Consider the following 26,109-nt stretch of genomic DNA (forward strand, 5'->3'; position numbering starts at 1 on the left):
AAAATCAAAATGATGGGTAGACAAATTAATAGTGTTATAATTTGTATCCTTTAGAAGATCTTTACAGTTTTTTAAGCGAGAGGAAAAGAATGCCTATATTCTGCTCTTATTATATCTACATGCTTTTAAAGTCTAGTATACTTTTTATGAGAACTAAAGTATTAGGAACTAATTAATACTCAGTTCATGTGAGGAAACAGTACAGACTATATTGTTCATCTAGCACCAGCATCTCCAGTCTCAGGGGGTATGCATACCTACCATCCACAAAGGCTTGCACAGCTTTATCCACATTAAAATCAAACTGTTGCAGCACCAGGACAATTTCATTATTGCTTTTGTTGGGAACAACTGATCTAACTGCGTAGATCTGTAAAGAAAAGGAAAAGCAGGAAAGTAAATAAACCAAGTATTTTTCACTTAAAGATCTCTCCCATTGGATAGAACAGAATTATAAAACAGAAAGGCCCCAGAAAGCTAAGTAATCTATCTTCTTGCCAACACTCTAGGCCTTTCAGAGCAGTGAACATTCATCCTGGTAATCACCTTGATGCCCATTTTATTTATGTACACACCTCTACAGAGATCTCCTAGTTAGGTTTGAAAGAACGAGTATGAAGAGCCAACTCTGGTTTGGCAATCAACCCTCCCCCAAGACTAAGATGCATACAAAATGTGTTTTTAGTTAGGACACAGAATCGTTTTCTGTCTCACGCTTCCTTTCCATGGGCTCAAAGGGTATCTTTAGAAAACATACAGAAATAGCCTCATGCCTCAGCTTCTCTCTGGGCACAGTCCTATGGGGAGGGTCACAGAAGTGTATTGTAAAACTTATTAATGTTTATAAAGATAGGAGAATGTGGAACACTAGATTTTTGAAATGGAAGCCCTAGCTATACTACAGAAAATGTTCTCAGACACACTTTTGAAACATAACCATTGAAAACAGTAAAAGTAAACACATAAATGAGTCAAAGGTTTTGGTGAGTGTAAGCTTATACTCAATCCTCAATGACACAGATACACTTCTCTGTCAAATTTAGCATGGACTCTTTCTAGCTGCTTGTTAGAATTAACTGACCTTTATTTCAAAGATCTTGTGATTATTACAAAATGTTCTATGTATTTTAGCAAAACCTATCTTGCCCCTTTTTTATCAAAAGGATTTCTGTACTAACAAGTGAAAGAGCACTGTGTGGGGCAAAGGAAGTGCTCATTAAAGATCTGTGCAATCTATACATGTTTCTACTCAGAGTTAAATTATGATCAGTGAGTTTTAGAGTTAAATTCAATTTATTATAATTTGGTTCATTGAATATGGTTTATATAAGCATGGTATGTATAATATGACACTATTGATCAGGCATTTAACTGAGCAGTACAGTTTCTTGATTATGTTAGAAAATAGGCAGCCTATTCCATATAGATCTGTATATGAGTACTTAGGTTTTAATGAGAAAAAAAAGCACAAGCTATGGGCAATACAACTTGCAGAGATGCTGACATTATTGATCAGAAACTGGTTTCAAATCCTGACATTTATAAATGCTACATACATAGGCATACAGTACATATTTGCATAACCTGACTCAAGATTCCTTTGGGTTTTTTCTGTTCTTATATTTTATGGTTCTTAGCTTTTCTAGCCTTCATTAGGAAAATTAAGTTATTTTTAAAAATCTGTTTAAAATCTAAGTTATTTCTTACTTTTTAGCTGTCCCCTCTTTAAAAATATAATTCAGTGAATTCAATTTATTTATTTATACAGTGTTTCATTTTACAGTCCAGACTAGACTCAAACTCTCAGTCTTCCTGCCTCAACCTCCTGAGTGGCAGATGTAGCAACACATCACACAACGAATATGGTTCTGAACATCTATTGTGTGATGAGGCACCCAAATTCCTGAAGCATAAAGACTTTAGGGGGATATATACAATGATCAAATGATTATATCGCTATCTATATGAACCTATACTTCTAAGTTGTATATGAGCATCATATCATTATTGACAGGGAGATTTGACTTCACAGATATGCTCAGGTGAGAAGAGATGGATGGGAGGGAAAGGGGAAGGCACTGTGGGCAGAAGAAAGAGCATGTGTGGGGAGTGCAGCGCAGTGAGGCTGGAGGGAAGCAGAGGATGAGGATGTTAGAGCACAGGGGGGCCAGACTGCTGGGACCAGATTGGGCAGAGCCTAAAAGGCCATGCAAATCATTGAGGAACTGTGAGCACCCCTCAGTTATTTGTTGAGCTCATCATGCTAAAAGGATAGGTTTTCTCTCTCATGGCACATTAGTTTTTTAAAGAGAAACCAAGACAAAGGCTGGAGGTAAAGCTCAGTTGGCAGAGCAATCACCTGGCAGGCTCTAGGTTAAGCCCATGACTAGGGGGAAATACAAGTAAGAATGAAAAACTTTAAAAACCCTGAATTTAACAGTCCAATAACAAATAATATTTGCTTTTAGTTACTAATGCATTGGAGTTAGATATAAAAATTACATATTATACTTCTAATGTCTTTTAAATAAGATTTTAGCAGTTCAAACTACTATGATTTTTTTCAGTATGCAAAATATCTTAATAATGACCATCATTATTACCATATTAAGTATGCCTTTCTAAATAATACAATGTTTAGTCATTAATTGCATTAAATGCATCATTATAACATTACACTGAAGTTTTCAAGCCACCTACACACAGCTGTTGTGAATAGAAAAGACCAGGATTATGATAAATAATAAAAATAATTGTGCCCCTTGCTTCTAGATTCTCCTCTGCAAACATAATGTGTTTTATTATGTTGAGGTAAAACACAGTACAAGCCACTGCGTGTAGAGTTTTCCTTCTTAGACACACTATTCCTCCCATTCTTCAAACAGAAATCAAAATCACAAAACAGAAACAATTTTCAGATATGTGTAGAACCATTTTCAGATATGTGTAGGCAACATCTGTGTCTCATTTCATGTGCCTGTGTGTGCACACATGCTCGTGTGGGTAGTGTGTGTATGTGTGGGTACACATGCATGCACATATATGTACCTGTTCATGTGTGGTGTATACATGTGTGCATACAGGTGCACAAGCATGTAGAGGCCAGAGGCTGACATCCTCAGCCACCCTCTCTGTTAGTTTTTGAAACAGGATTTCTCACTGAACCTGAAGCTAACCAGTTTCACTAAACTGGTTAGCCAGTGAGCTGTCTCTACCCCCACCCCCAAGTGTTGTGATTACAGATATGTGTCACTGCACCCAACTTTAATGTGGGTGCTGAGGGTCTGAACTCAGGTCCCACATGCTTGTGCAGCAAGCACACGACCAACTGAAGCCTCTCCCCAGTTCTCTTCATTGTATATAGCCTAGCTCTGAATGTGTCTTCAGAAAATCATCAATAATTGAGTTGTCATATCAACTAGACACAACTCCTAGAGTGTGATACTTAATTAGGAGAGATATTCCAAATTTCACAGAAATGAGCAGAGACAGAACAAAATATTTTCTATATATTCTTGATTATTCTCAGTAATGTTGAATCCTAGGGAATTTCTGGGCTAACTTCCACTTCTGCTCTGGTCACTGGGCTTTGCTAATGTGAAGAGAGCAGCACAATTCATAAATTCACAGAATTATTTTTGTATGGAAATGTTTTTGATAAGAACTGAGAATGCACATGTACTCATATGATACATGTACATGCAGGAGCCTCACTTGATTGCTAGTCATGATTTGGCAGAACTGTAAGGGTCTGAGCATTTAAGTCTTAGAGAGACCTCATTATGAAGTGGCATTAGACACACGGTGCAGATGATCAAGGTGATGCTGCAGTGTTTGTACTCAGAGGCTGCCTGTTTTTGGAAATGCAGCGACTGAGAGCTGCACGGACGGCTCCATCAATGCATGACTAATGGCAGTGTGCATGCGGAGAACGCAAAAAATTCACGCCCGCGGTGGCGGGTTTGCAGAGACTGCTTCTTACACACAGCTGCTCTTCCCTGCCACAGCCAGAGGCGGAGGCTGTAGCTTCATAATCGAGCTCAATGCTGAAAACTGCTTCCCTCAAACTGTAGTACTACTAGGCTCCCAAGCCAAACAAACACAGCAGTCCATTGGTACTCACTAGGCAGACACTCAGGGTGTTGAGTGACAGTCAAGATTGTTGGTTAGAGCTCTATTTAGCAACTCCTTTACCTTTCCAATATCATGCTCATCTGTTTTGCTCCTGCTAATTTAAGTTTGGTTTGGCAAATTCCACCTGCTGTTTAGAAATGGTTTGTTTTGATATTACCTTCTGAGCATCTTCATCTGGATTCCTTCCTTTCTCTGGGGTTTTCCTATTTGGCCCCACAGGCTCTGGCACATTCTGCCTCAGCCCTCCCTGCTGGTATCTCTCATTCACTAACTATGCAGCATGGCAACAGGAGGTGCAGGGGCGCTGCTTGGTTTGTACCTGGGTTGAAGGGGTATTAACAGGTTTACTCTTTCACATGGTACATTTTTGAGCTAGTCTGTGATGGTCCCTTGGATATTCTTCTTGGCTTACCAATGAGTCATTTAAACCATGCTTGAGTTTCAAAAGTGGTTCTGAGCAAAGTTTTCAATCTACTTACACTGCTATGTGATCAGACAAGATCCGTTACCAAACAGACAGCTGAAAGCTCCACTCCCAGTTTCTTCCCTGAAAAGTCACTGAGGATGTTCTTCCTAAAACATAACTGTCCCCTGGTGTCATGAGGGATGATTGCCAAAACCCATGGAAACTCAAGTTCCTTACTAAAAATGGGTATTATTTGTATATAACCTATGCACACCCTCTATGTACTTTAAACAATCTTCAGAGTACTTAAAATATCACAAACAATATACTATGTTAATTACTTGCTATACTGTATTGTTTAGAGAATAATGACAAGAAAAATTCTGTGTGTGTTCAGTACAGATGCAATTTACCCCCAAATATTTCTGATCTAGGGTGAATTGAATTCATGGATGTACAACACATTGATGTTGAGGGATGGCTACCTAATCATGACCATTTTATTCCCTTCCTTAATGACTAAAGGATAAAGTGAATTTGTACATTGTGGCACTCAAAGCCATCAACAACTGGGCTCCAATCTACTTTTCCAAGTGACCCTCTTCTTGTACCATCACATACAAGCTCCTCAAACCCTTTTGACTCCCACCCCCATGGTCTGGGCTCTTCCTTTGACCTAAGATGTGTGTGCTTATCCTAATCTTACATTTCAGCTGAAATGCCAAGTGTTTCATGAGTCCTTTAATGCTTCTTGCCTCCCACAGCCCCTCCTCAGGAGGTGTCTTTTAACACTTACACACCTCTCTTTTATAGCCTGAGGATTTGTGTACATGCTGTAGTGACTAGATAGCAAGGAATATGAGGGTCACGACCCCTCTGTTATTTCATAGTTATCATGTCCATTCCAAAGTGACTGGAACTGTATATATAGTAGGTATTTAATAGATGCTGATTGAAAGAGAGCCACCCTGCAGCAATACTAGACTGTTGCTTGGAACCCAATGAATACTCCACTAGCACGTCTGCACCACACCATCACTCTATATCTACCATCCACAATAACAGGGTGGGTCTCCATTGACTGTAATGTGCTCTGAGCTTTATATAGGCATGGAGAACATATGCATGTTCTGTATAGTTCAACAGAGACTGGAAGAACATTTATGAGATTCTTTAGTTCTTACAATTTTACTGGCATATAATAAGAAACTTATGGTGCTTTGTGGAGTTTTAAGAATATGAAAAAGTGTAGTACTTACCTATCTACCTTTCCAAAGCTCAGTTAAAGAGTCAGACATTGTCTGGGTCTTCACTGAGAGACAGGCATTAAGGATACAAGAAAGAGCCAGATATAGTTCTGCCCTAAGGAGGCACAGCCTAGCAGTAGAGCCAGAGCTCTCTAATGAGAGCATGTAATAAGTGCTGTACTGTCTTTATGAATGAGGGACTGTGGCACTACTGAGAAGGCAGCAATTACACTTGCCCAAGGACAGGAGAATTCTTTCTAGAGGGAGAGCCAAATGTCATGGAAGGAACTCTGGAGTAAAACAGGGCTATGTTATAATTCTGGCTCTGTTACATGCAAGCTCTGTGACCTTGGGTGAACTACTCATACCTTTAAAACTTAGCTCCACAGCCATAAAATGAGGCTATTACTGGCTAAAGTCTGTAAAAAAATGGAAGGAAATGATGCAGGTAAAGTGTCTGATACAGAATCTGATATATATTAGCTATATATGTCAATAAATAAATTTGAAAAAGAAAATAATAGGAGTATTTACAACAAGATATGAAGGTGAGGCCTGGAAACTGCCAGACGGCGTAGCTAGGATGTTGGTCAAGGCCTCTTTGGAAAAACTGCCCCCTATATCACCGGCTTAGAGAAATTCCTTTCTCCAAAGACTCACTCAAGAGCAGTGGACCCAACACTTTCCCTTAGGCTCCCCTCCCTCACTCCATCCATCTTTGATGTGGCTATCATATGCTTCTGCTTCCCTCTTCACTTCTCACTTGATTACTTGCTAAAACTTTAGCCACTGTAACAGTAAAGTCAATGGAAAACCTAGGCAAAAACACATAAATGAAAGGTATATATATATACACACAGATGCACCTTAACTTACAATGCATTATATGCCAATAAATACATTGTAAGTTTAAAATCCCGTAAGTCAAAAATACATTTAGGGGGAATGGAGAGATGGTTCAGTTGGTAAAGTGCTTATTTTGCAAAGATGAGGACCTGAGTTTGGATCACCAGCATCTACAAATTAAAAGGTCAGTGTATCAGTGCAAACCTGCAATTCAGTGCTGGGGAGGTGGAGACAGGAGGATCCCTGGAGCTTACTGGCCAGCCAGTACAACCAATCAGTGAGCTCTGGGTTCAGTCAAAGGTAAGGTGAAGAAGCTGAGAAAGACACCCGACATTGACCTCTGGCCTCCACACTCACATGCACACACACACACACACTTTTATACACACGACACACACGAATACACACAAAAAAATTTTTTTTTAAATGCATTCAGTACTTTAACCTACAGAATATCATAGCTTAGGCTAGCCTGCTTTATGTGTTCAGAATACTTAGAACAGCCTACAGTTCAACAAAGTCATTCAACACAAAGCATTTTTTATGATAAAGTGCTGAATATCTTAATTTATTGAATACTGTGCTGAAAGTGCAAAATAGAACGGTTGAATGGATATTGCTTTTGCATCACTGAAGTCAAAAAATTTTAAGTCGAACCATGATAAGTCAGGACTGCTCATCTGTAATTGCACCTCATGGTAAGTGAGTGCTGTGCAGGAAGCAATCAGAGTATATTCACAATGAATCACAATGGTCAGGAAGTGGCTGGCTTGAACAGCCAAAATGGACCAATCAGACTCTCAACATTATACAGGATGGGAGAAAGGCAGAGTGGAGATGGATGGGGCCAGTTCTGAAGAAAGCTGCTTCCCTTGCTGTTTCCTTAACTTCTCAAAGTCACTTGACACCCTGCCAGACCTGTGTAATAACCTCGTTTTATTTGTGCTAGTTTGAGAGGGTTTCATTTTCTAGAGCAAGTAGCAAGTGCCTAAAGGCAGTATTAACAGTTGGAGCTGGAAATAAGAACAATACAGCCAAGTAATTCATTTAATTGGCAAAGGTGGAAAAAATAAAAGATTTTAAAGAAAAATTCAGTCAGAACATGATGAAGAGAGATCAAGAAAAAAGAAGCCACAAGTCTTACTGAACACCTCGAGCTCTCATTCAAGCTGCTGCAATAACTTACTGTCCCCACTGGGATCTGAGTGACGGGGTATATCTTTATATCTGTAGTGTCTCAAACACTGAGGGACATTCAATAGATGGAGCCACAGTGTCTGTGGAATGGTTGGATGGATGATGGGATGAATAGAGGAAGAAGGGACTCGAGTAAAATGATTGTTGAAATATTCCAGGTCTTTTATCTACTATTCAGTGTGTGTCTATAATTCAGCATAAAGTGCTACACATTATTAAAAGGCTTAATGAATTTGAGCCCAAAATGTATGAAGAGACTCCTAGATCCCAGGAACAGCAGATGGCCTCTTCTAGCCTTAAGGAGCTTGCACTCTTGGAGGTGAGTGTGATCCTACCCTCTACAATAAGGACAGCAATCAAACAGCCAGCAACCTGCTTTTGAACCACTGAGAACCAGAGTTATTTATGGGTTTGCCATTCCTGCAGTGCTGAAAAGAGTTTTATAATCAGCTTTGGTCACATTTTTCAAATGCAGAACCATTCAAAGATGGCTTAGAAACAGCTCCCCTGTGTTCTGCTTCACTTGCTGGGCCACTAATACTATCTACACGCTAATGAAGGAGCTGTCTATGAATCTTCTTGGGGGAAGAAAATACTCTTTGCAGGCCAGTACCTTTGCATCGTGGATAATTCCATAATTTAATTGCTTTTTTCGAACATCTACTTCCTGCCAGTAAAAAATGTATGAAGTGTTGTCATGTTTTACTCGGCTGACTTTTTTGGAATTAACACCACAGGCTCAAATCAAAATGAACTTTTCTGGGGTGGGCAAGAGAACAGGATTAGAAAGAATAATGATTTGAAGATGGGGAGAAAAAGCTATGTTGACAGAATCATAGGAAACTGTGAGGATGTTAGGGATACTTGCGCTATGTCTTCTCGAACTCGTCCAAGCCAGCTGGGATCTGATCAGAATGCGTTTGCAGATCCAGCAGCTAGAGACATGACACTTGAGATTCTGCATTTTCAACAGTCTCTGAGGTGACACAGATGCTGTTGCTGGAGGATGTAGCAGGCCGAAGCTAAGGTTTTGTCTATACTCTTGTCCCCGAGAACTCATGAATATGTTGGGTTACATGGCAAACTGAGTTTTCAGGTGGAATAAAGGATGTTAAACAGCTGACTCTGACAGACGTGGTCATTTTAGAGTATCTCAGAGGGGCCCAAAACAATGACAGGAGTCCTTAGAAGTGGAAGGAGGTACAAGGAGTGTGAGAGTGATGCAGAGACAGACTCCACCAGCCTCTGTTGGGCTTGAAGACAGAAGGCGTGATGTGGCAAGGATAGCTTCTGTGGCTGGAAAAGGCAAGAAAACCTCCAGAAAGGAATGCAGCCATGGGGACACCTTGACTTGAGGCCATGAGTCTCATTCAGACCTCTGACCTCAATATCTGTAAGGAAGATTGTGCTGTCTGGAGCTGATAAGCTTGCAGTGACTATTCAAAGCAGCAACAGGAGGCCAATACAATGGACCCCTCTTTGGAACCAAAGTCTACCACTTTCTGCCTGTCTTTCCCTATCCCACCAACTATGCTCTTTAAAAAAGCCTACCTTCCAGGCAGCACTTCCTTCTTTGTAAATGTCTTGGGAGAACACTGACTGTTTATTCATTCTAGCTAGATTCTGAGAGAAAAAGAGGAGCTGACAAAGAGTAAGGAAAATAAGGCAAAGTCATAAACAGCCACTTCGAGTTGTTCTGATAATAAAATCTGCTCTGAATCTCACCTGTTCTCTGCTCTTTCTCTCGATAACCTAGACAGGCTCCTTTTGTCATTCTCCTAGAATCTGGAAAAGCCTCCTAATTGGATTTTCTGGCTTCATTTTCCCTCTCTCCAATCCATCTTAAAACAATCAGTACAAAATTTATCTCTCCAAGTGCTTGAGCATGTTTGCTGATAGAGGAAGGAGCCAGCAGTGAAAAGAATTTGAAGAGAGGAAAGAAAGGAGATAAATTCTGAAACAAGGTCCCCGATGAAATGAGAGAAAAACGCCATCAAGATGTGCATGGGCTAGGGAGATGGCTTGGTTGGTAAAGTGCTTGCCAGGCAACCATGAGGATCTGAGTTTGAGCACCAGCACCACAGAAAAAGGCAGGTGTGGGGGCTGGAGAGATGGTTTAGAGCTTAAGAGCACTGGCTGCTTTTACAGAGGACACAGGTTCAATTCCCAGCACCCACATGGTGGCTAACAACCATTCCAGGGGAATCGGATGCCCCCATCTGACCTCCATGGGTATCATATGACAGGAGTACACTTACATTCAGGCAGGAAATACACTCATACACATAAAATAAAAAATAATAAATAAAATACTGAAAAAAGGCAGGTGTGGTAGTGCATGTCTGCAATCCCAGCCCTGGGGAGGTAGAGATAATGTAGATCCCTAGGCCTAGCCCGTCAACCTAGTTGAAATAGTAAGCCCAGGACCCAGTGGGAGACCTTGTCTCCAAGGACAGAGTGGACAACTTCTGAGAAATACCTGAAGTTGAACTCTGGCCTTCACCCGAATACATAAATGCACCTGCTCTCCCTCTCCCTCTCCCTCTCCCTCTCCCTCCCCCTCCCCCTCCCCCTCCTAGACAAGCAGCTATGACTGCTTTTGCTCACTGATGCTCTGTCTTCTTCCTACAATCTTCAACCCTAATCACTCTATCATGCTAAGGATGCCTTTTAAGACAAGCAAACTGAAGAGATAGTGACAAAGCCCTCTCTCTCTCTGATCCAGGTGCACACTTTCAGGGGAAGGGAGAGTCCTCTTTCTCGTCTTCAGAATTCGGGGAAAGGAAGAAAGAGGACAAAGAGAGAGTGAAGACACAATAAAAATTTGAGATTCTGAAGAGGCAAATTTATGGATTTGCTGTGGGGCTTGAAAAGTGGAGAAAGGTTTAGAGCTGCCTTTATGGGAACGAGATAGGAAGTGGCCTCAGTGAATGAAAGACTGCCGAGCAAGCCTGAAGGCCCATGGATGCTAGGCAGCAGATTTGTCATGGGACCAGTTGGCATGACTTTTCAGAGATTCATATTAAGCTAGAAGCAGGTGCAGAGAAAAGGAATGATCTCAGGTTACAAATTGTAAGCAGCACAGTGGTAGGTCCTGGGGTTTAGGCACATGGGCTCTGGTATCCAAACAGCTGATGAAGTTTTCTGAGGCTCACAAATGAGGTGATGGACTAGGAGAATAGAGAGAAATGAAAGGACCAGAGATCCTGCTGAGGATAAGGGAGATAAAAAGGACAAGAGAGGTTGGTGATAAGAAGCACATGGCCAGAGAGGGGTGCTCTTTCCAAGCCTTGCACCTACTGCTACCTTCTGTGCACAAGAATGTAGCCCCCTTTTCTACAGACTAGCCCTTCGCTTATTTCAAAGAATTGAAGCACACCTGAGAATCCCATCTTTATGGAGTAAACATATGCTCTTTGGCAATTTTTCCTAAGCTGGGATCCCCCAGTTTTCACCATCTGGCCAAGCTCTTCTGGATGTTTCCTTTGAAACGCACTTTTGCAAATGAAGCACCCTGCTCCAGAGGAGGCTGGATTACAGAAGAGGACCATGGGACCAGTACCTATCTTGGTGGGGTCCCCCATCCACTTAGGTTGCCAAAATCAACACTGATACTTTTAGGAGACATATTAATTATTGGCTTAAGTGGAACTTACTTGCTACTAACTTTCCCTAGATTGTTCCTGTGACAAGTGCCTGCTGTCCTGCACTTGAGCAATGATTATGACACAGGGGTAGGAGTCTAACATCCGTCTTTGTTAAATTTCGGTATGTAAGTTCTGACTCAGTGTTCCAGCTAGCTGTTATCTTTTGGAATCTTGAATTTTTTGTCACCACAAACAGGGAACATATTAGCCATTCCTTCTAATATCTTTTAAGAAGTCAGTTGACATGTTCTCTATCTTAGAAGATTTATTGATTTTAATTTCATGTATTCCAGAGCCAATTGTTGATTTGAATTTTTATGAGCCAGAGCCAAATACAGAGGCCAAAGCAGTACCACAAAAACTTCCCCTAGAGCTGACAGTGATCTTTTAATTCAAGCTCCTTTGTTTATTTATTCACTGAGTTAGTCACAATGAACAAACTTTGAAAGGGGACCACAGGCCATGACAGGTGCATTCCCTGACCTACCTAGGAATTTATAGTCTAGAAAGACAGATATTTGCTGAATGTGGTAAAAGAAATGAAGATGCTTTGTTGTCTTCGAGGGAGAATCTAATGCTAATCTAGAGATTCGGGGTGGCATCGAGGACGGCAGTTAATCAGAAAGAAGCCCAAGTAGCACCAAGTCAGGAGAGGAAACAGGAGGAGGTTGGGCATTCTAGAAGGAGTAACACAGAGTGCAGGAGACGTGCTCAAAGGAAAGAAGCCCCAAGATGATTGGAGCATCAAGTGTTTCAAGGAATGGAATTCGGAGAAAAAGGCACGGGACCATAGTGAAGTCCTGTAAGTCCCATGTCTAACTTGGAGTGTTTTTCTAAGGAAAAGCCACTGGAGGGTTTGACTCAGGGGAAGAGTATGATATTTGTGTATTTAGGTCATTCTACCTTCTTTGTGCATGGACTGGAGATCAAATGGATGTCAGTTAGGGTTCTAACACTATCCAGGGGCAAGAGAATGGGTCAACATGGGGCAGTGTTGAGAAGGACTCATGGCTCACTTGTGAGGAGGCAACTGACTTCTGTTTACATGCAAGGAATGAAACAGAGGAAGCAATCAATAGGGATGGATGGCCTCCCTCCTTCCCTCCTTCCCTCCCTCCCTCCCTCCCTTCCCTTCCCCCCCGCCGCCTCTCTCCCTTCCTTCCTTACATTTTAAAGCTTCCATTAAGATTCTACTATCTATCCAGAACTGAGAGCCATGAATGAGAGACACAATGAAAATTACAGATTGCCAAGTAGAGTAAGGAAAAGGAAGGAAGGTGGCCCAGGACAAAGTTCTTCTGAGCTAGAACTGCTCACCTCTCGTCTGATGCGCCTGAGCACAGTATAGCTTTTCCACACTCCTCCAGTATTTAAGTAATACTGTTATTTCAATGATATGACTTCTACTTTAGAATAGTATTAGCTTTATAAAATACAACTGTTCAAGAGAGATATGCATTCTCCCCACCCCCTACTCCCTCTGATACTGAGTTCCAAGTAGCCAAGTTGATCTTAAATTCACTATGTAGCAGAGGATAACCTTAAACCTCTGATTCTCCTGCTTCCATCCATCTTCCAAGTACTAAGGTTACAGGTATGTGTCACATTTATGTGGTGCTGGGGGCTTTGTGCATTTTAGGCAAGCACGCTACCAACTGAGCTATATGCCCAGCCCTAGTACGCCCTCTCTTGAACAATGAGTTTAGTTACCTACTGCTGTGTAACAAGTACCCAAAGTCTTGCAGCTGAGAAAAACAAATGATCTGGTATTTTTCACTATCTCATTGATTTCACTATCTCATTTGGATTACAAACTCGGGAGGAGTTTGGCTGAGTCTGCCATAGGTCTCTCACAGACAGAAATGGTGGGAAAATGACGACTAGCTGGGCAGCCTGTTTCATACAGTTTCAAGGCAGCTCCATGAGGCCTTTCTCAATGGGCTTGTTTGGCCCTTCTCCCAGAATGGTGGCTTTAGAAGAGACTGTTTACAGGGAAGCAAGTGTCCCAACTATGGAACAAAAGTTAGTTGGAAGTCACTTGCTTCCTAGTACATCGGTCACCCTATTTACAAGAACCTATCTAGTTTTTAGGGGAGGGTCAAAGATTCCAACTCTTAATGTGGGAGATACTGTTGTAGCCATCATTGCTAAACAATCTGTGTCAAAGGGTTAAAGACAATAAAAGGGGCCAGTTTCTATCTATCTTCTATTATCTATCTATCTATCTATCTATCTATCTATCTATCTATCATCTATCTATCTATCATCTATCTATTATTCTATCTATCTCTATCTATCTATCTATCATCTATCTAATCTATCTATCATCTAGCTATCATCCCCCCCTTGCTATTGGCAATTATCCCTCTAATCTACATTGAGACATGCAATGGGATAATGCACATTCCATTTTACCAATTTAGCTATAGCTAGCATGTATGCAGTGTAGACCTGTGTTTTTCTATAATTGTGTTTGGTACTTCCTCCTATTTCCTCAGAATTACCAATTACAGTTCCAGAAAATTTCAGGGCAAGGTGAGCCCCCGAGTCCACTAGAAGTCTGTCTTCAGCCTGCTGGTTACACCTACACAGTATTAGGGCTCAGGTAAATATTCTGTCTGGCTACTATCTCTGTTATTCAGACTTATTACTGAAGAAAAAAAGCAATGCTATTTTCACAGGCTATTTTGTTTTCGGTATCTTAATCACAGGAAAAAGCAAGATACTTTTAATTCATCTTATTTCTCATAGATTATTCAGCAAAATCACTGCACATTTTCTTTGTACTTTAAACTCCCCACTCAGGGGAAAAATGGTAATTATTGACATTCACTCTTAATGTGTTTTCTCTTCTTTTTTTCAGCTCATTCGCAGAAGTTCCCAGATAAAGGGGCATTATGAAAAGGGTATAAACCACTATAACTTTCTAATCAATACTAGAATAAAAAAGATAATTACTCTTTGGTCAATACCAGAATAAAAGAGTTGACTTAATCTCTAGATTATATTAACTTCAGGTTATTTCTTCATGGTAGCATGGAGGAAACAGACCATCTAAAGTCCATGGAAACCAGGAACATACTTCCTCTGAGAGGAGCTTCTCTGTTCATCCACATACCATTTTTTATTTATACAGGTTGACCAATTTTAAAAGGCACACTAGTTTAAAAACAATCATGTGACAAGATCTTGGGTTTCCTATGATTTTATGTTTGTTTGCTTTTCCTCTGAAGATGTTAAGAAGAATTAAACTACTTTGTATATCCAGTATCTAGTCCAATAAAGGACTAATAAAACCACAATTTGAGCCATAATTATTTTATAAAAAACACTAAGAATTGTCTGTCAGTGGATGAGCGGATGCCTAAAGAGGAATTACATACAGTGGAATATGATGCAGCTTTAATAAAGAGGAATGTTGAAATATGCAGTGACATGACAACATGGATAAACCTTAAAGGTAATAAGCCAGTCACAGGTCAAACACTGTGACTCCACTTACACAGTTTCTAAATCCTAGAAGTAGAGAGTAATATGATGCTTTCCGGAGCCAGGGAAGGCAGAGAACAGGGAGCTGTTGAAGATATAGTTTCATTTACACTAGACAGGTAAGTTCCAGAAACATTGTACCTAAAGTTAATAATGCTACACATTTAAAACTTTAAGAGGGAAATCTCATGTTAAATGTTCTTATAAAATAAACAACCCCCCCCAGCTATATAACTGATTTTCAGTTATAATTCCAACATACTCTTATTGGTAATTATCTTCAAAGACAAAGAAGTAGAATTCTGAAGAGACCTAAAATCAGAAGTGACAAAAATCTGCACCAGTGACCCATAAATTGACCTCAGAGAGGTTCAAATGCAAGTCCTGCTTCTTACAAAAATGGAAATGCAGAAAGGGTATGTTCCCCAATCAAACAGAAAAGCTGCTTTAGGGACCGAGGGGTGCAGTCCCCTGCTTCAATCCTTCATGGTGACTGGGAGGGGAAAAAGACTGTGGATCCACCTACTGGAGTTAGGAGTCTAAATGGAGCTAGACCAACCACATGAATTAATATGTTGCAGAAAGACAAGGAAGCCAAGATTTATTTTTATTTTATGTCTATGTACCATGTACCTGCAGGAGCCCGTGGAGGTCAGAAGGTGGCGTAGAATCCCTTGAAACTGGAGTCACAGGCAGTTATGAGCTGCTAAGTGGGTGCTGGGAACTGAACCTGGGTTCAGAGCAGTAAGCCCTACTCCTGAGCCATCTCTCCAGCCCTGACCTAGTGTTTTTGTTGTCTACTTTAAATGTGGTTAGAAACAGAAAAAAGGTTACTAAATCACTGTTTACTCTAGAAGTTGAGACGACCCTCAAACTAGTGGCAATCTGGCTCACCTTGCTAAGGGCAAATAGAATCCCAGAGTTTGAATTTGTGTGCATATATGTGCACCTGTCCCCAGCTCCCAGTGATGGTATTACAAGCACAAGCCACCATGTCTGGCTTTTTAAAAGTGGATTCTGAGGTTTGAATTCGGGTTCTTTCACTTTACTGACTGACCTATCTCCTTTGCCCCTTAGACTTTGTATTTTAATTTACTAATTATTTAGAACAGTGATTCTCCATTTTTTTATTCATTCTTTTCCATGAACTTTTATAAAATGCTCATGCTTTTGGTATATTATTGTATTCCAAAATATATATCTCAATTTCCTTCTTACATCCACAATTTTGTGATGCAACTCAGCCCTGTGGAGGCTGGGGGAGCCAGCCGGCTGCAGGAGGCACAGTTGCTCGACACTGCCAGCCATGTTGTTTCTCCTCCAGATGCTCTCAGTCAGCAGCTGAGGTGGTACACACAGAGAGGGCTTGCTTCTGAGGGTCATGGAGTCCTGAGGTTGGCAGCCTTGGACTGAGCACTCCCCATAAGCATGCTGAAACTTGCCATGCAAGTTTGGGACTCTTTCAACTTGATTCTCTTTTCAAAGATGTCAGACCTGTATGAAGTCTGAAGTCTCTCTCCCCAACTGCTCCTGCCTGCTTTTCCCCATTTCTCCTTCCTAAACACTATCCTGCACCTCACATCCCAACATAATCCCATCTCACCACGGCATCTGCTTCTTGGAAGGCCCACATGAATGTAATCAGATTTTTTTCTAATGATACTTGCCTATTCTCCACTGACTTTCTTTTGTTTTTGTTTCGTTCTCTGAAGCAGGATCTCATGTAGTCCAAAATCTTGCAATATAGATGGGGATGACTTTGAAACCTAACCTCGTACTCCCAAGTGCTGGGATTACAGGTGTGCACACCACACACAGCACTCCACTAACATTCTAATATTTGCTCCAGCCCAGGAGGGTATGCCCACTTCCTGCTTTGTTCCTCTGAATTGTCTCCATTCACAATTATCTATAATATCCATTCCAGAATCTTGAGTCAATTATTAAACCACATTCTGATTAATTTACAAACATTTGGGGGGATATAAAAATCAATGGTAGTATTGTTGCAGAAAGTATTAAGTACACAAATTAAAAATCCTTATCTGCTTATAAGGAGATTGTGATCATGTTATGGAGAAACAGCTTACAGTAAAAAACTGGCTTTAATCATACACAACAGTTTTACTGTCAAGTGCTGACTCCACCTGTCTGTTTACCTAATCTATTTTAATGGATTTTCAGCGTGCGAGGGCAGAAGAGAAGAAGCCATCACGGCAGTCTTGTCATTTTTTTATCTATGGAAATGGATAATTTAATATGAAGGATAGTGTAAGAAATAACTAGAATGTTGGAGAAGTCCCTATACATTCTAAGCGATTGCTAACAGAGGTTACTTTTCCTGTTGCCAAACGATTTCATTTTTCACATGTTCTTGTATTCTTTAGTATTAACCATCTGTCTTCTACATATCCCTCAGCCGCAGTACGAAAGGGGCTACCATGAAAGGCAAGGAGGACAGAAAGGCAGGAGAAACAGGACAGAGACTCCATGCATTCAGGTCATGTCGCTTGGAAAAGGCAATGTGATGCTAATCCTGCAAGAGTAAATTTCTTCTTATCCCCGAAACTGATGCTGACATTTCCATTTATTCATTCAGTTCCTTTAGACTCCTTGTCAAATCTCGTCTAGTTGCCAAGCAACAATAACAGCAGTTCTGTACATAGGCATTAGGCAATAACTATTGTCAATGTTTCTCCTTTCTTTGAAAGGGAAATTTAATGACCCTTTCCTGTGAGAAAATGATGACAAGAACTGATCCACAGTGAGGTCTGAAAGCTAGGCAGCTGCTGTTCTTGCTATTTGAACCTAAGCGTTGAGCTACATCACGTTAAACACTCCTGAAAAATTATGAAATTAATGTTTTTTCCCCAAAGCTTGTATGGTTTGCTTTCTTCAAAACAACTACATGTCATTAAAACTCATCCCAAACCCCATTAAATGATTTCTCTATTATATGAAGTTAATATTTTAAAGATGCATGATGCATCTTCTTCATTCTCTCTGATCCTGCTAAAATCTCTTTAATCAAATGCTTGGGGGTTTCTGACAAGCTCCACCCCACATAAAGACTTGAACTTATCTCAGTACTTTGCAAAACACAGATCAAGAGTTACAGGAAAAAAGTAAAATAGGATATTTTTATCATGAGACAATAAAACATCTGTCCACCTGACAGAGTCTTGGCTGCAGACATGAACACTATCTCAGTGGCCTGCCAGAAATGGTGGTAATGTGTTCCTGCGGACAACATGCTCTTCTCCTCTTTCATGTCCCCCGACTTTCATTTTAATGACTCTATATGGTTATTGTTTACAATCCAATTTACCTCTATAACTTGAACAGCTCTAAAAGCTATTCACAGTAAGTGGCACAGCTCAGCAATGATATTATAGACTGAGCTATTCCCCATTTCCATATCATCAGATCGTATAGTCTCAATTATTTTTCGTGCAGCTCAGCAACAACTATCAAAGTTTGAAAAGTCAGGTCCACTTTCATGTTTTCTCATCCGGGCTTTATTTTTTCTTTCTAATTTTGGTTCTATGGGGATTTATATTTTGGGCTCCAAACAGAATGTTAACTAGAGGTTATTTTTCCACTTTTATTTGTAAAATAAACAGACGATATCCCTCTATATCCTTTATAGTTTATATTAGTAAGAGTTCATAAAGCATCTCTACATTTACTATTGTATCTTTATGACTTTATACTGGGTATTGAACCTGGGACCTCGCACATGCTAGGCAAGTCCTCTAATGCCATGCCATGCCCCAGCCTGACTTTGTGCAGTAGATTTTATAGTTGTGTCTCATCTTTTGATGAGGAAATTGGGGCCCAGAAAGTTAAGAGACTTGTTCTAAGTCGTTCTGCTAGCAATTAGGGAGCTGATACCTCATGCTTTCTGGCCCCATGCCTTTTCAGAAACTTTACTTGATAGAGATCCTCCCCAAGGGTACTACTCTCCAGGGCAACTCAGAACTCATTCATCACTGGAATGAGTTATCATGCCATACCTAGACACTAAATAAACACTAGCCCTCTTTTATAAGCAAAGATTCCCTTTATTTATTTATCACTAAGTTTTTTTCACTGTATTGAATTGGGTTTAAAGTGATTCATAATAATACATGAAAAACATCTGACAAAATACCATTTTATTTATAACAGTTTTAATTATCTTTATTTTAAAAATTTGTAAATCAATTTAACTTGTTACATACATATTTTAAGTAAGAGATAATCTGTCAATAATGACTAATTCATCTATGAGTTTCTAGTGCTGAACTTGGTTTTAAAGAAAATTTAGAAAAGGCCTATAAAAAGTGAGTTATTCCCAGCTATAAGAACTCTGGTTAGGTCAAAGATTTTCTTCTGATATCTATCCCTAATAAAATTTGGCCTGGGGATTCATTCTACAACTACTTGTTCACCAACAACCTCATCTGTCATCATGAAACTTGCCTGAGACCACGCGTACTGGCTAACCATCTGATACAGATGCTGCTTTCCTGCAGAGCCACAGGTAGCCAATCCAAGTAACCAAAAGCAATTTAGCAAACTAAACTCCTGTTTCTCTAAGCAATTTAAAGCATGCTTTAACAGCAAAGAGTATTAAAACAAGATGACATTTCCATTAACCTACATTTCATTTTTCAAGAAGCCTTGAGATTATATAAAATATCATGAGTGGTAATGTACCACTCATGAAAGAACTTAACTATTCAAACACGGATGTTCATTCATCTGTTATCCATTCATTTACCCAACTCTAACTGTGTGTGTGTGTGGGGGGGTAAATATGTGTCGAATCCAAGAATATAAGATCCAGTTCCTGCTCCCAAGAAACACCCTGTTCTTACACAGGAGATGACAACTAAGGATTGTGATGGATGCAAGAAAACTGCAGTGAAAGATTCAGAGAATTCCAGTGTGGAAAAAGACAGAGGTCAGGGCAGGGGACCTCATCCGGGCAGGGCAGGCAGGAAGAAAGAGATGTCTGACAGAGTTCTTGAGAGGCTCGGTCTCCGAGGAGGACATCCATATAGAGGAACCTGCCTGTGCAATGGCATGGGGGCTCATATGTTCAAGTCACAATGGCTGGACTGAAGGGCAATGTGGAGAGGTGGTAGCAGATGAAAGTACAAAAGAAGACAGGGGTCTGGTCATGCAGAAGACATGTCACACGAAGGAAAATGAACTGTGACTCTAGCTACATTTCTAATGCAAATCTTCATAGTTATAATCCAATAGTACAACGTTATTTTCAAGTAAAATGTCACAAGTATCTATTGCAAGTATTATTTGTCTTGAATATTAAACTTTATTAGCTTCTCCTCTGGACTAAAAGTTGTAGGATGACAAAAATGAATTTTTTATTAAAGTACCTGCTCCTATTTAATCTACCCCATCATGGATCCACTAGAGATGTATGAAGGATCACGTCACTATAAGGCCTTAAAAAAGATTATGTAAAAAAGGTTATTTATTAATTTTTTGTGGCTGTGTGCATGCATGTTGTATGTACACTTGTGTGTGGAGGCCAGAGGTCAACCTCAGGTGTTGTTTCTCAGAAGACATCCTGTTTGTTTTGGGTTTTTGTTTGTAAGATTTTTATTTATTTTTATTTTATGTGTATGAGTGTTTTGTCTACATGTATGTAAATGCATTACTTGTATGCCATGCCCACAGAAGAGGGCCTTAGATCCCATGGAATTGGGTTAAGGACTCATGACAGCCACTATGTAGGCGCTGGGAATCGAATCCTGGTCCTCTGGAAGAGCAATAAGTGTTCTTAACTACTGAGCCATCTCTCTAGCCCCCTCATCCCCAAATCTTGTTTTTTGAGACAGGGTCTCTCACTGAGTCCTGGGCATGCTGATTTGGCTAGGCTGACTGGCTAGCAAGCTCCAGGGATCCATCTGTCTCTGCCTTCCCAGGGTTGGGATTATAAGCACTCACTACATTTGCCCTTTTAGGTGGGTGCTAGGGATCAAACTCAGGTCCTCCTGTTTGCCTGGCCTGCAATTTACTGACTCAGCCATCTGTCCAGCCAGCTCTCATCATAAAACATTTTTTTGCTCTCACAAGACTTTTGTTACTTAACTTGCCACAGACTAGATATTGTATTAAAAACATTAGAGTTCTGTTCACAAAAGCTTGTAACTTAAGAAATAACAGTTGTTATTACTGTTAATTTTTAGAACTGAAATGTCACTGCTTTGTGTGACAGATTGAGAAACAAACTAATCATGAAAAGGCCATAAAAGCTAACAACTAAAGGAAATAAGCATACTAAAATAAATCAGTGTAAAACTATATATGATCAGAATTTCTGTTGTTTATTATGACTTGTCTTATTGAGTTGAGAAATCTATTAACTTTCTGACATAGGAGGATGGGACTCACTAATTGAGTTAGAGGAATGTCACTTTCATTGTCAGGCAGATTCACAATATTTACAACTTAAACATCACCCTTTCCTAAAATACCACCAACATTGTGATAAGCAACTGAAGCGCAGTAGCAAAACACCTACTGTTCCTCCTCACATGGGCATCTGACAGTGCTCATGACAAGAGGATGCACATGGCACCTAAGCCAATGCATGGAGCCTTCAGGCTGGACTTCTGTGGTCTGTGTGCTGACAGACTGCTTCCTCTCTCTGAATAAGACATTCTAATGTTGGCTGCTCAGCTTCCTTTGGTGGTCCTCTAGGAATCATTTGCTAAAAATCTGAGTTTTTTAAAAAAGTGTTTTAACATTCTATAGCCCCAAATGAGAAGCTGTTCAATCCATCCATCAACAAATGGTTGGAAAGGGGCCAATCTCTGGTCAGTGTTATGGTGACTGACCCAGCTTTTCAAACTGGGGAACACAAATTCTCACTTGTATAAAGGGAGACTATGAAGGCATGCTATCAAGAGGACACATCTTTATGCTACTGCTTATTCAATGCTCAATAAGCTAAAATAGTTTTATATTAAAATAATATATGAACTACACAATGAAATGTAATAGATAAAATACTGCATCAATTAAGATAGCACACAGAAGTCCAAAGAAACTGTGTTGGTGAAAGCTGGTTTTGACCATTGCCCAAAGACTTGGGGTAGCACGTGTGTTTCTCTATATGCTGGTAGAAACCCTAAGCAGCAGTGGAAAGGGAGCATACTTCAGAACCAGACAAGGCTAAGACTGACTGTGATCAAGTCAAGGATGACCTCGAGCCTTGGTGTCCGCATCGAGTTACTGAGAAAATTTACAAAACGTAGCACAGTCCTGAGGAAGCCAGGTGAGCTACTGAAAACATGTCCTACCAAGTCATGTTCCTGCTTACAACTGCCCACGCCCTCACTTCTGCCTTTGGAAGAGAGCCCTTCATAGCTGCTCTATCATGGTTTAAGCCCGCAGGTACAATCTTCAGCAGTCTGGCAAAGTCTCTGAGGCCCTTCTCAGAACAATGTGTTAAAATTCAAGACATATAATACATATGAATACAAAGAATACTGATCATATTAAAATGCAGTTAAAATATTAATAAAAACAAAATTTACGCTACAATAACCTATGCATTTCTTTATTAATGCATCAGATAACACAATATAGCAGTAGGTTCTAGAATTACAGTAATTTTGAAATACTGATGAACAAATAACGTATCAGGATGTCTGTAACAATGTGTTTGGTATGACGATACTTGTGGTTTCTAGTTGTGAGTCACGGGGCCTACTACTACTACTTTGGGCTCATTATTTTTCCCTTTGTCTACATTTCATGATTGAAGGAACCACTAAATTTCTTTTAGACATTAGTGATGATAAAAATGTATCTTTATATTGTAATTCCCATCCAAGTACATGGAGCCCTGGATTCTACCCATGGTTCCTTGAAGGCCCATGGGCCCAGGGCAAGTGGCACCCTCTGACCTCAGCCCCCATCCTACCTGTCCTTCACATTCTGGCCATGTTGGCTATTGCTCTTCAAACACCTCCAGCTCTGTGCATTTTAAGCATTTCTTTTGCCTTTTCTCTCTATCTACGATTCTCTACCCTCAGATCTTTACACAGTTATGTCTTTCCCATGATCTTTATCTCAGTTCCAATGTCACCTCTCTCAAAGGGCTTCTGGGACATTCTTATGTAAAGCAGCCACCTGCACACCTCTCTTCCATTAAGGCTGTACCATGGTCTGAAGTGACTGTGCTCATTTATACTTTCTTGGGTTCACTTTCAGCTTTCTTGCCCTAAATGTGCACTCCGTGGGAACGTCTTATCTCTCTGTTCAGTTCCTACCACTGGCAGGCAGTACAGGAAAAGATCATAGATACTGCTCCTTTCATTCTTCACTGTGTTTTTAGTATGGCGGGGATTCAGAGATGAGGGGCATATACCTGCTCTTAAGAATGACAATCCATTGGATCCTGGGAATGGCTCTAGAGAGGGTGGCATGAGCCTGGACTGACCTAGGTTCCTGTCCAGGCTTCTAAGCTCAGCTGAATGATCATAAACAAATTCCTCCATGGCCACTGTTGCTATGGAGTAGGTTGGGCAGACTTAATGTCCATAGACTACGATTCATGGTCATTAAGTACTACAATGTATTAACAGAGTAGAGGGCAAGAGATGGATGCTGACCCTAAGCAGAGAAAGCTTCCCAGGCTGGTAAGGGCTGGGAAGAGTGATCAGTTCCTAACAAATGGTAGAGAGGGGATTTTTGGTGTCATGAACTAGCTTCCTAGGAGAAAGCAAGATGGTTTTCTGTATGAAGCCATTTCTGGAGAAGTAGCCCAATACTCAAGCTCTTAAGATGCAACTGGGTGAGTACGTTAAAAGTATAAGCCACAGACTCCAGTCATAGCAGCTCACACCTAATCCTGGCACTCAGTGCACAGAGGCAGGAGGATCACTGCAAGTCAGAGGCCGGCCTGGTCTCCATAGAGAATTCCATGATAACCAGGACTTCACAGGGAGATCCTGTCTCAAAAAACAAAGAATATGAGCCATAGCATGGTACTGCCTGAGTTGAAATCTGACATCTGCTGTGTTTATTTGCCAAATTACTTACCTTCTGTTTCTCAGTTTCCACTTCTATACAATGGAAATGACAACAGTGGATATTTCAAGAGGTTATGGTAAAAAGTAAATGAGAGAATGAATGCAACATACTCATCACATATTCCATAAAAACTTATAATTCTTTTTGCTAAATAGTGTACTCATGCAACAAATTTTTAAGCATCTCTTCCCAAAATTTTCCCCCCTTTTCACTGTAATCAAGTTTTTATCACAGGGATTATGTTACTCAGCTTGTGTGTCTGAGAGGCAACAACAACTGGGCCTTACCTTTTCCTTGACATTCACATGAGTATTGAGTTCAGCCATCTTGCTTCTAGTGGAAGAAGTCCTATAAAGAAGTAATTAAAAGAAAGAGTTCAAGTTTCAAAGATGATTTCCCAATGTGTTATTTTTATGATCCCTTCTGACACTGCAAAAATTTCATTTAGTTGTAATCAGAAATACTGTTTTAGAATGTAGAAATACTTTCCAGTTAAAACGCTGACTTAGGTATGTTCTAAAAGCATGTTATAACTCTGCAAGACAAATGTAAAATCTTTAATTCATACTGTATGACATGAAAAATGACAAGAGATAGATGGGAATGCACCCAAACTGTGTTTCTTCTTTTATGGGGGTAGGAGAAAGGAAAGGGGTCAAAAACGGAGAAGAAATAGTACCAATTTCAATTTCATGTCAACCTTCATTGTTCCAAACTGTTATCAGTCCCTAGGAAATCTCACAAATATGTATAGAGCATCTCATGCATGGGCAGAGTTACCATATAGAGCACTATAGAAACGAGAGAAATGGCTACAGGTGTAAACATAAGAAACGCTTTTCTTTCTTTAAAAAAAAATTTATTATTTTATGTGTATGAGTGCATTGCCTGCAATGCATGTAAGTGTACCCGTGTCATGCAATGCCTGTGGTGGTCGGGGGGTAGTGCCAGATCCCCTGGAACTGGAGTTAGGATGGTTGTCAGCCATTATGTGGGTGCTGGAACTGAACCCTGGTCCTCTGCAAGAGCAGCCAGCATTCTTAACCACTGAGCCATTTCTCCAGCCCCCACTTTTCTTTCTTTTTTTTTCCATCTCACCTCAGATCTTAGCAGGGCTGTTTTCCTTCCTGTCATCTTCACCTCAGCTCAAGTGTCTCCTCTGAGGAGAGGGCTCTCCTGACGACCTCAGCTGCAGCTGCCACCTCTCTGTCTTCCTGTCTCCCTGTCCATCAGCACACTTAGTAATATGTTTACAAAGAACTTTTGGAACAACACATAGATGCTCTCACCATAACTTCCAAAGATCATGACTCACCATCTCCAGTCTCAGTGGGCCCTGAACACTACCCCCATCCTCCTGCTTTCGAATTCTTCCTGTTTCCCCCACTGCTGTCTGTGAAGCAGCCTCACTCTGAGATCTCTAGCATCAAGCTGTGGTATTTTTATTTCTCTTAATCACCATTATTTTGGAAAATAGATCTTATGTCTTTGATAGTTTTAGTCTTTTTGAGTTAGAGAACAAATGACTTAAATACATGAACAGATTGGTCCACAAATTAGCAGCTAGTCAGGCTGGAACATCAATACATATATAACCTATTTGATGTTGACCACTTTCTGTTCTATCAAGAACCACTGAAACACTTTCTTGTGTTCTTTCTGACTTTTGATATAAAGCAGCCCCATCTCTAGAGATGATACATGAAAGACACCACTTACAAACATGTTTTGCTTTCTTCCATTTTCTCTTAAACCTGGGTTTTAGGTAAAATATAAATTTAGATTCAGTACTTTTTGCTTTTGGATGAAAGCCTGATAATATCCAATTATTCTCAAACAGGAATTCATTTAGACGTATCAAATATTGGAAACAATATGATTTTATTTTTAGAATTTTCCAAAGAGAACTGCCAACTGACACATGTGTTTGGGTAAGCTAGCCAGAGGCCCTGCATACTCTTTCCCAGTAAGGCGGCTCTTTGCAACATGCTCTGTGCAGACACCACCACATTGAAAATACCTGTCATTTCTTCCAGTTGGCAAATGCTGTATCTTCAGACTTGGCATAGGGCAGAAAGCAAATGTA

General features: G+C 40.3%; 1 protein-coding gene across 12 annotated transcripts in view; it reads right to left on the reverse strand.

The window, feature by feature from the left end:
• The window catches only part of Spats2l (spermatogenesis associated serine rich 2 like), a 174,493-nt gene that overhangs the window by 62,890 nt on the left and 85,494 nt on the right, over window positions 1-26,109 (reverse strand). For all 12 annotated transcript variants that reach the window (XM_008833355.3, XM_029563609.1, XM_008833343.3 and 9 more), the window contains 2 exons: window positions 24,311-24,371; window positions 262-370 (listed from right to left, as the gene is read on the reverse strand). In XM_008833355.3, the coding sequence (XP_008831577.1) occupies window positions 262-370; window positions 24,311-24,349 (148 nt within the window). In that variant the 5' untranslated portion in view covers window positions 24,350-24,371. The remainder of the gene's footprint in view (window positions 1-261; window positions 371-24,310; window positions 24,372-26,109) is intronic.

Source organism: Nannospalax galili, unplaced genomic scaffold (genome assembly GCF_000622305.1).
Source record: "Nannospalax galili isolate Female #2095 unplaced genomic scaffold, S.galili_v1.0 scaffold610, whole genome shotgun sequence".
Lineage (NCBI taxonomy): Eukaryota > Metazoa > Chordata > Mammalia > Rodentia > Spalacidae > Nannospalax > Nannospalax galili.